Source organism: Tupaia chinensis, unplaced genomic scaffold, assembly GCF_000334495.1.
Source record: "Tupaia chinensis unplaced genomic scaffold, TupChi_1.0 Scaffold000627_1, whole genome shotgun sequence".
NCBI lineage: Eukaryota > Metazoa > Chordata > Mammalia > Scandentia > Tupaiidae > Tupaia > Tupaia belangeri.
In genome coordinates this window covers 3,325,997-3,336,595 of record NW_006160147.1, presented here as the reverse complement: position 1 = coordinate 3,336,595, position 10,599 = coordinate 3,325,997, and the positions used below count along the sequence as shown (strand labels likewise).

The 10,599-nt window shown below is 55.6% G+C and overlaps 1 protein-coding gene across 16 annotated transcripts in view; it reads right to left on the bottom strand.

Annotated features, from left to right (window-relative positions):
* NFASC (neurofascin) overlaps nt 1-10,599 on the bottom strand; it is a 237,611-nt gene that overhangs the window by 67,426 nt on the left and 159,586 nt on the right. For 10 of the 16 annotated variants that reach the window (XM_006159237.3, XM_027776052.1, XM_027776051.1 and 7 more), the window contains exons 4-7: nt 5,790-5,807; nt 4,920-5,025; nt 2,061-2,257; nt 1,531-1,653 (exon numbers count right to left, since the gene is read on the bottom strand). In XM_006159237.3, coding sequence (XP_006159299.1) covers nt 1,531-1,653; nt 2,061-2,257; nt 4,920-5,025; nt 5,790-5,807 — 444 coding nt within the window. The remainder of the gene's footprint in view (nt 1-1,530; nt 1,654-2,060; nt 2,258-4,919; nt 5,026-5,789; nt 5,808-10,599) is intronic. The other 6 variants (XM_027776048.1, XM_027776057.1, XM_027776058.1 and 3 more) reach the window with 1 other exon arrangement.

Here is a 10,599-nt window from a genome sequence, read left to right as displayed (position 1 = left end):
GGAAAGAGAGATGAACAAAAAAGATAGTTCCTGCCTTCCTTCAAGGAGCCTCCAGTCTAGTAGAAGAGGTGATACATGAGTGAATAATTGCAATAGTGTGGTGAGTGGATTGCACCAGGTTGGAAGGGAACTTCAGAACAGGCTCCAATACATTCCAGGAGGTCTTACGATGAGCCTTGAAGGCTGCATGCCTCATACCAGGCAGAACAGAGGTTTCTGAGTAGCAGGAAGAGTGTGTGCTGAAGGCTAAGAGTGGAGAGCTCACTCAGGGGATGAGGTGGGAGGAGGGTCAACAAACAGAGGGACCAGGTGAGGAAGGGGACAGTGTGCCAAGGAAGGAAGCCTGGACTTTCATGAGGCAGTGGAAGAGTCCATGAAGGGCTTTGCATGTGGATGAACTAACAGGTTCTCATTTTTAGCAAGACCATGGAGGCCGATTACAGATAACCGTTCCCCAGGGGAAAATTCGTCGTGGCCTGGGCTGGGGGGATGTCAGTGAGGGTGGAAAGAAGGGGAGGGTCGTGGGAGTAACTTGGCCATGATGAGGGAGAGCGGCTGAGCTGTGTGGCCATGCAGCCTGAACCACAAGTGTGCACTGTGATGAGGGGAGAGGACAATGATCAAGCACAGACCACCCTTACTCTGCAAAGCAACTCACAGTGTGGCCTCACAGACAAGGCAGCCTCTCCTGTAGCAGGTGGACAAAGATTCAGGGGGGATAGTGACGGATGATAGGCAGATAGGCAGACAGGTGGATACACAGCTCGACAGATGGGTAAGTAAGGGGGGGACGGAAGAAGGGGGAGAGGAGGTGGACAGGTAGCAGGAAGGGAAGGAGGAATAGAGTCCAGGAAGATACAGATATTAATTGCTGTCCATCACCTGCCTTCATAATGCCCATCCCATTCTAATTGAAAATGTAGGACACAACTAAAGTCTAGAGAGGGTAAGTGAGCCTCAGTCCAAAGCCAAGCCAAGATGATCTCTGGATGATAATGTCTGATCCCTGCTCCAAACACCCTACCTCCCCACCACCCTACCAAAGGTTTCACTCCCCCATTCACCCTTCTGTCCTGCAGAAAAGCGAATCACAGTAAATCCAGACTAAAGCCCAGAAGTGGAAACTTGGTAACAAGGCCAGAGGGCCTCCTTGTTCCTCTCTCACACTTCTTCATCTTTGTCATCACAAACATCACCAAGCACTGACTCTGTCTGGTCCTATTATAAACAATTTGGATGCGTGGACTCATTTATCCTCTCAATAATCCTGTAGGTAAGTATATTATTAGCCCCAGTTTTTCCCCAAGAGGAAACTGGAGTCCAGAGATGTTAAGTAACTTGTTCAGGACCACACGGATTCTAAGGGCTGGACGAGGAAATGAGCTAAGCAGCCTCTCTCTGCAGTCTGTCCTCAGCCATGTGGCTGCCCTGCCTCTGCTTCTCCCAAGTCAAGGTGTTCGAGCTTTGGCCAAGTCCCTCTCCCCTTAGCATGCCCACCGCACTCACCAAGATGAAATAGAAATGACTTACAGCTGCTCATCCAGAAGATGACTGGGGACGGAAGTCCTGGTGGGGGGTTGCACTGGAGCGTCAATGGGGCACCTTCTTGAACCACAACAGGGTCTAGGTTTTCCTTGGGCCATAGGGGAGATTCTGGGGAGAAAGGGACAGAGGAGGATGAGGTGTGGGTAATGGCTGGGGCCAAGGGTGAGGAGGGGAAATAGAAGAGGAAACTGGAGAATGCGGGAGGCAAGGGAGGGGCCATAAGCCCAAGCCAAGGGCAGCGCTGGGAGGCAGAAGAGGCCTTGTGCTGCTGTGAATGCCAGCTCAGAGGCCACTCCTTCCCTTCTCCCATGCCCAGAGTGGCCAAGGGGGGTGGGGTTGCTGCAGACCCTGGTTGGAAGCTTCTTTACCAGCGGCTCTCTCTGAGGTGGGGAGAAGATGGAGGGCCCCAAAGCAGCTGCAAGCAAAGGACAGGCTGGCCCTTCTGGAGTGACCTTCTGCCCTCGGCCCCACCTTCCCAGGGCCAGGGCATTTTGGCCCTGCCCCTTGCTACTCACTGGACACCTGTAGGCGGATCCTGTTGGACAGGGCCGTGCCGAACTTGTTGCGCGCGAAACACTGGTACTCCCCCTCGTACTCCTCTGGCCGTCCGCCGCTGCGGAAGTCAATCACCAGGGTCCCAGACCTCCTCCTCATGGACACCCGGGGGTCCTTGGCGATGTTGAAGAACCTGCTGTTGCGAGTCCAGTGGAAGCTGTGGATGGGGGGATGGGGCAAACAGGAGTGAGGAGGCAGTTCTGGGCTCTGGGAATCTCAGGTCCTGGGCCTGATCAGGTGCTAACCTGCCAGTCCAATTGGCATGCCTCTGCACCAGGGACCCCAGCCCTGCTGAGCAGCAGAACCACCCAAAAGCTTGAAAAATGCCAAGCCCCAAGTCCCACCCAGGTGGGTCTCCAGGCAGGAGGCCGGCATTGGCCTTTTTGTCCAGCCAACTCTGGGAACTGTGGCTCTTGGAGGTAGCACTCGAATAGCCACCGAGGAGTATGTCCTTTAGTACAGGGTTCCCACCTCCTAGGCTGTGGGCTGGTACTGGCCCCTGGCCTTTTAGGAACTGGGCTGCATGGCAGGAGGTGAGTAGTAGGTGAGCAAGTGAAGCTTCCTCTGTTTACAGTCACTCCCCACCGCTCACATTACAGCACGAGCTCTGCCTCCTATCAGACCAGCGGCTGCGTTAGAGCCTCATAGGAGAGCAAACCCCACTGTGAACTGAGTGCAGGGCGTCGCTCATAAACCATCCCGCCCTCCTCTATCCCAGTCTTCCAGGAAATTAGTCCCTGGTGCCAAGAAGGTTGGGGACTGTCGCTTTAGTCCATCATGGAGAAGCGGGCCGTGGTTTCCATGTCTTTTAAATACTGGGTCCTGCTATGTCACGGTCCTCCTGCCTCGGCCTGCCAGCAGTAGTGTCCGCCAGCACGTGCGCCCACGCTGGCCTGTGACTCTGATCTGTAGAATCCACAGTCAGCGGCTCCTTCCACCCCAGGGCATTCCAACCGCCTGCCAGGAATGCAAGCCCACATTTCACCCAGCCCTGGTGCATCAGGGACTTCTTTTTTATTTTTCATTTTAGGTTTTTGCCATAAGACATGTGTGCTTGCCAGAAAGGAGAGAAACAGATTCAGAGAGAGGGAAAGTGAGAGATCAGGGGGGTGTAGCCACACCATAATCCTGTCTCTGCCCTTTTCCTCTTGGAATTTTGGGCATGCACGCACATATGCCTAGTATGATTTTCAAACCACCGGGTCTGGGACACTAACCATGGTCAGCCATGTGGGAATCCAGCACCTTAATTACTATGCCACTTCTGGGTCTCCATCCCTTATTGTATCATCCATGCCAGAGCCAGAGTGAACAGCTCAGGGTATCTGTGCGCAGCCCAGAGCGTGCAGGTCATAAAGCAGCAGCCAGCGCCATAGCCTGAGGGCCAGCTTCTGGGGGAAAGTGGCCTGTAGGAAAGAGCCTGGGGAAGAGCTCTGGACCGCCCCTCGACCCCCTGTGTGGCTACTACCGCTGCTGCCATCCTTGGCTGTCCAGGACACAACTAGTAAAAGCAGGAACAGTGTGTGCGTGTGTGTGTGTAGGGGGGGTACCAGGTAGCATGAAGGTTAAGGCAGCTGGATCTCACATGGCTGACTGTGCAGTTCAAGTCCCAGACCAGGTGGCTTGAAAATCACACTGGGTGCATGTGTATGTGTTCCCCAAGTCCCAAGAGGAGAATGGAAAAGGGACTGTGGTATGGCCATCCCTCCTGGGGGCTGATTTCTCACATTCTCTCTCTCTCTCAGTCTCTCTCCAGTGAGTGCATGAGCCCTATAGCAAAACAAAAGAAAACCAACAAGCAGTGGGAGCAGCTGCTCTGTTTCACAGTCACTGTCCCTGCAAAGGACCCATGCGGAAAAGGCCAACTCTCAGAAGTGAGGTCACCAGCACCCCAAATGACCTTCAGGATGACTCCCACTTGAGACAAGGGAGTCCCTGCTGGTTGCTGGGTTCACAGATCTGAGTTCAACTCCTTGATGCAAACCCGGGGACTCGGGGCAGAATTAGGCTGCCATGCACCTGACAGCCTCCGCCCTGTTGGTTTCTCCTGCCAACAGACACAGGCTGGATAGGGCCGTCACGTCTGGGGCTGAATCCTGCATGAGGTTCCCAAAAGGCCCCGTCTGTGGATGCTGCTCTGATGGGGGTGGATAACGCAACACCTGCCATGTCGCCAAAGCTTATAGGTTGGAAGGAATAAACCTGGTCTTGGGGCTCACAGGCTGAATTTTTGTCCAGGTTCTGCCCCTTTAAAGCTGGTGACCTGGAAAGAGGTATTTCAAATCTCTGCACCTCCATCTCACCCCCTCTTCACAAGGACGTCGGTTCTTCCCCAAAGGGCAGGGAGGTGGTTGAAGAGGACAAGGCGAGGAACAGCGTCCACCAGGGCCTGGACAGCGTGGGCTCCTCTGTCCTGACACCTCATTTGACTGGAGGGGCACACACACAGTAGAGACAAGCTCAGAATGAAGGACTCGGGTCGGCTAAGAGGAGCCTCCTGTAAGCCACACAAGGGTGGATGCTGGGAAGAACCTTACACTGAGGGTCAGAGTCTTCCCATCTGGTCCTGACTCTGGTGTGGACTTACACCACTTACGTGCTCCATTGCCCGGTTTCCTCATCAGCTGTGTTCCCAGTTACCTAAACTGTACCTTCCACCTAGCACGTACGTGCCTAATGGCTGTTTCTGAATGGCTGAACCTAATTTTCCAGCTCATTTGCCTTCAGTATCATGAGGCCCAGAGGCCAACAGTGGTTTAAATGCCCTCTCCCCAGGCCCCTCTCCCTCCATGTCTAGGCTTCCCTGCCCAGCCACTCACCTGGGCGCGGGGTTCCCCTTAGCTTCACACTCAATCAGGATGTTGTCGCGGGGATCCACGATGTGGTCCTTCACGGACTGCTTGGTGATGGTCGGGGGCTGGGTCACTGCAACAGGACACGTGGGGGCCGGTCAGAGTGCAGGGACCTGCCAGCCCGGGCTTGGGGAACGGCTGCAAGTAAGAGCTTCAGGAGCGACATACATAGGCAAGTGGCGGTGACCAGTGCCCATTCTAGACACCTGGCCCCTTAAGTGGAGCCCCAGGAAAGGGGGTAGGTGGGTGTCAAGATCTCACAGTATCCACCCATTCTGATGTGGCAGTGCTCAGCACACTGCAGTGCGTAATAGCTCCTGACAAATGTTTGCTGGATGAATGGAGCCACAAAAGCAGCCAGATCTCCAAAACCTAGGGGCCATGGTGGGCTTAGCCCTGACTTCGGTGCGGCTAGAACTGAACGAGGCTTCGGTGTCCAGAGAACTTCCCAGAGACCTGTCAGCACACCAGGAGCCAGACTCTAACTCTAGGCCCCAAACTCCCACCCTATGCCAGTCCTGGGCCAGCCACTGGAGGACGGGAAACAGCAGGGCACTGGTGCGCCTCAGTTTCCACCCAGGGAGCCTCTTCTTACACCTGCTCCTCCTACTCACCAGCCTCTCAGCGATGGGAGGCACCGAGTAAGCCTCATCCCGTCCCCTGCAGGGAGGGACCTCACCACGGGGCTCTGGTGTAGAGAAGCCCTGGCAGAGGTCTTAGCAGGCACAGTGGAACAGCCAGAAATCCCCAGGTAGCTCCTCACCTGGCCTCCTCCCGGGCCCTCCTGCGTCCCTCCCAGCTCCCAGAGGCACAGTGCAGGGAGGCGCAGGGACTTACGCTCATTCTGAATGCTTGCTGTTAGTTCCGATGGGTTAGCATTGTAAGGAGGAGAAAAGAAGAACATTGGTTATCGCAGCAACTAACCGCCCGGGTGTCTTCAGGCTCCAGCATGCAGGGAGAGGGAGGAGGTGGCCTTGGGATGGGACTGTGCCCAGGCCTCTCTTCTCCCAGCTGCAGAGCTCCGTGGAAGAGCTGAGCAAGGCTGGAGAACAGACCAGTGAGTGCTTTGTGGAGAAGAGGACGCCTTCCCCCAAAGACTAAAACCATACAGCTGAGCAGAAAGACCAGCTTGTTTGATGGAAGGTGAGGCCAGGCACATGTCCCAAAGTGATACCACCACTTGGAAGGGGCTCTGAAGATGCTGCCTGAAATCTGATGCCATTGGGGAAGTGGTTCCTAGGCCCATGGAACAAGGGGGGATGAGGGCAAACCGAGGTACAGGGAAGGGCAGGGCTGAAGCATCAGTGTAGGACACAGCTCCACGGTGGGTGCAGCAAGCCCAAGGCCTCACTTCTCCCACTATACTTCTCCTCGCCACCTCCTCCTCCCCATCTTCCGGAAAATCCGGGCAGGGATGGGCTCTCATAGCCCGACTCAGGGCAGAAGTATATTGCCCTGTGGAATTCCCGCCTCTGCATGAGACTCCAAGGGTGAGCGAGCCTACTGCTCCTTTCTGTGCGTTTCTCAAGGGGGTGACGAGGCAGGTGCCCTCAGCCCTGACCCAAAATGTGCCTATGCTTGTGTACAGGTGTGCCTGTGTACAAGAGTGTTCACATGTTTGAGGGCCAGGGGCTCATACGCTAACAAGCGTCACATGGGGCTGGCTCCAATGCAGGCTCTGACTCATTCGGGGTGGGACCTGGGACTCAGCCTTCCTGACCAGTGCCCAGGTGAGGCACTGCTGCTGGTCTGTGGGCCAGGCTTTGGGTAGCAAGGCTTTAGATGAGGTGTCCTTTGTGGGGTGAAGGTCTTGGTTAAAATTTGTCTGCAGAGGGGCTGTGGCAAGGTAGTTAAGGTGCTGGACTCCCACATGGCCAACCATGGTTTGAGTCTCAGACCTGGCAGTTTGCTCTCTCACTTTCTCTCTCTCTCCTTCTCTCATCGAATTAAAAAATAATCATAACAAATCAAATAAATACATATTTTGGAAACTTTGTCTGCAGAAAGGAGAACAAGTGTTGCTGAAACTTCTTAAAATGTCTTTGCCTCCTGATTCTATCTGAGAGTCCCATGGCACTCCCGTTCCACGCTGGCGCAGAGGCCAGAGACCTTGCAGGCGAGGTAGGCAGCCTTTATCAGTGAGTCTTCCTGCGGGGGGCGGGAGCTGCTGCATCAGGGCACAGCCAAGACCTTGCAGCCTCCTGCCAGGACGAGAGTGAGCCTTGGAAGAGGGGTCTGGGGCTCAGAGAGGGTGGCTGGGAGAAGCCAGGGTTTAAGCTAGACCAAAAGGCCCAGGAAGGGAAGGAGTGGGAGGAGGGAACGCAGAGGAAGGATGAGGTGTGGTGAGTGTCAGTAAATTAAAGTGAGTAAGGCTCGTGAAAGGGTCGAAGTTATTCTTTTACGTGGGCCACAGCTGTGTGGCTGCTGGAGCAGTGACACTTGGTGTCACCCTTTGCCCCTGGGCTGCCTGGGTGGGAAACAAAAGGAATGAAAAGTTCAGGTGGGGGTAAGCAAAAAAAAACTACTAGTTTCTAGACTCATGCTCCCGCCCCACTTTATCTGTGTCTGGTTTCCCTCCCAGGGGCCATCATTCTGGAAAGACTGAAAGCCGGGGTTGGCATAGGAAGGGAAAGTGGGCTGAGGGCCACTCACAGAAGCAGGGCTGACATTTCTGACCAGGCCCCTGGCTCTTCACTCTAAGACACAGCTGACATCTTGGGTCCTTGCAGAGTTGAGGGCCCTGGCCTCTCCCTGGAGGGGAAGGATCTGCCTTGCCCACATGGGCTTTTAGTCGCTTTTATACATTCAAAGCCTCTTTGTAAAAAACGTTTTATTCAATGTCATGATTTTATTTTATTTTTTTGAAGTTAACCAGAGAGAGAGAAGGACAGTGAGAAAGCAAGCTGCCAGGTGAGCTGAACTGCGGTCAGCCATGCGGGAGTCCAGCCACCTTAACCACCACGCCACCTGCTGGCCCCTCAAAGCCTCTTTCATACAGTCAAAGCCAGGGGATCTCCAACCCAAGGGCGGGGAGTCCCCTGGGTGAGATCACACAGGAAGTTCGAAGCGGAACAAGAATGAGTATCAGCCCTCCCGATGCCTGGTCCAGAGCTCCTCTACAAATCCAGCCATCCACAGCCAGAGAGGGCGGTTAGCCAGGTGGGCTTCAGAGTCCGCTCTCCTTGACATCGTGGACAAAAAGGGACTCCTTGGGGGACAAAGACTCAGGACAGCTGGAGCTGGGCACTGTCTCCAGCCCATGTAGACCGCCTGGCCAGGGGCCTTGCCAGCATCTACTTGTCTAAGGGGGTAGTGACATCTGTAGCTACCACTATGCTACTGAGGAATTTATTACAGGGACAGAATCCCGGGGACAGCTGCCACAGGGAGAAGACAGTGGGGACGGCCTGTCTAGGCACAAGGACAGCCAAGCTCTCAGTCAGCGTCACACCACCTGTTCCTCCTCCTTCTGTGGAACTTGCTACATGATGACGTCAGTAGAAAATAAATTTGCTCTTTTGCTTCCACGGGGGAGGAAGAGCTTTCCAACCAGGCTCCGCGGGGCCGGGGCGTGTGCCTGCCCTGTCGGCAAGTTCTCTGCTCCTATGCCCTTCTTCCCCCAGCTCTGACAGCCATGGCTTCTGGAGCCCAGCCCTCAGAGGTGGAGTGGCCATTCTGCGGTGCTATTTGGGGTGAAGATGGGGTGGAAGTGTCTCCCCTACTCTGCTGCCTTCTCTGTGAGATCCTAGGAGAAAAATGCTGAGTCCCCTTGATGTGGGGAAGGGACAGAGGGACAAGGTGCCAGCAGCCTCGCCGTTTGGCAAGCCCACTCTGGTTGATGAGGCGACCCTTTGCTTTTTTCAAAGGTCATGCTGTTCTTCTCGGGGCTAGGAGGGAAGGAAGTGGCGGGTGGGAAGGGGTGCGTGTGACTCGGCTGGCAAAGCGGTGGGAGCCGGGGGCCGAGGTGTCAATGAGGGATTGTGTGGCAGCCCAGGGCTCTGGCCCAGGAGCACTGCACAGACTCCCTGGAGCAGCGGCAACGCCCCTGTCCTCGATACACTGACAATGTCCCCTGAAGACGCAAGCGAGTATAAGGGCACGTCTGGCGGGCTGGCCTCTGGCCCAAGCCGCTCCACCTGCCCCAGCCAATAAGCAGGGAGAGCCGAGAACGCCTGGTCTTTCCCTGCTGGGGCAGATGAAAGATGTACTCGGCTAACTCTGGACACATCTGTTGCCCTGGGCTTAGTGGAGAGAGAAACCTGGCTGAGGAGCACCTCTCCCAGGGCAGCCGGCCCTTCCCCACAGCCTGGCACTCGACTTCCGTGGGCTTGTTCTGGACACGCTGCTATGGCTGCCTGCAGCAGCCAGGGAGGTGCGAGGCATGGGATGTGCTGGGGCAGCATGAGCCTCCTGCCCGGGCCCAGCCTGCGCTCCTGGGAAGGGTGTTGCACAAGGACTCACCTCTCCCTTGGAGAGGTCTGGGGCATGTCCTAGCTTTGGCTCTTACCCGCTGGCGAGCTGGTGGCAGCGGCTCCCCCGCCCCCCCTCTCCCTTCTAACCTGTACTAAGGAGAACATTGACCTCCTGAGCAAGGCTCGGGTGCGGGGAGTCGTGGACAGCACTGAGCGCTCTGCCTGACAGAACTTGGGAACCGAGAGGCCCAGGCAGGACTACAAGGAGGCGGGGTTCCCAAGGAGGGATGGGGCACGCTAGGTGCCAAAGGGGGGCAGTCAAGAGACCTGGGTTCTCTTCTGGCTCCATCCCCAGATGCCATGTGACCCCGAGCAAGCAAGGGCCTGAGTACTGGGAAAACAGCACGGCCTGGGGGTCCTCCCGGCCCTCCTCAGGGTGCAGGCATGGGGAGGTGGGGGCAGGGAAGCTGAGCGCCAGTCACTCTTCCTGCAGATGGTACTTGGGAGAGTAACTGCATGGGTTTCCTGCCCTGTCTCAGCTCCAGTAGAGCTTTAGAAATCTAAGTATTTTTTTCTTTTAAGGTTATTGCTATAGGGCATATGTGCTCGCCAAAGATAGAAACAGTGAGGAGGAAAGTAAGAAGTCACCTTCCAGAGGGGATGGCCACGCTGCAATCCTTTCTCCATTCTCTTCCTGGATTTGGGACACACACACACACACACACACACACACACACGCGCTTGGTGTGATTTTTCAAGTCACCAGGTCCAGGACTTGAACAGTGGTCGGCCATGTTTGGAGTCCAGCACCTTAACCACTACACCATGCTCTGGCCCCTAGAAATCTAGACTCAACACAGATGCCAACGCCTCCGTTATAGGATCATCTTGCAGGAACTCCTCACTTACTGGTCCTGGGGAACACCGTGGCAGGTGAGCGAGTGAGGAGAAGAGGCAGAAGAGAAATGAGCCTTCAACACTTCCTCGATAACCCTGCAGCCCCGCTCTCCAGGGATGCGGCCTTCCCAGGCTCCTGATTAGGCTGCCTGGGGCTGTTAATGAGGAAACCCTCCTCGAGCCAGCTGTGCAGACGGTCACCATGGGAACAGCTCCTTTCACAACCGACCTCTCCTCCCTATGTGCACACGCACACGCACACGCACACATACACACACAGGGCATGCACATACATGCACACATACACATGCAAGCACACACACACATACACATGCAAG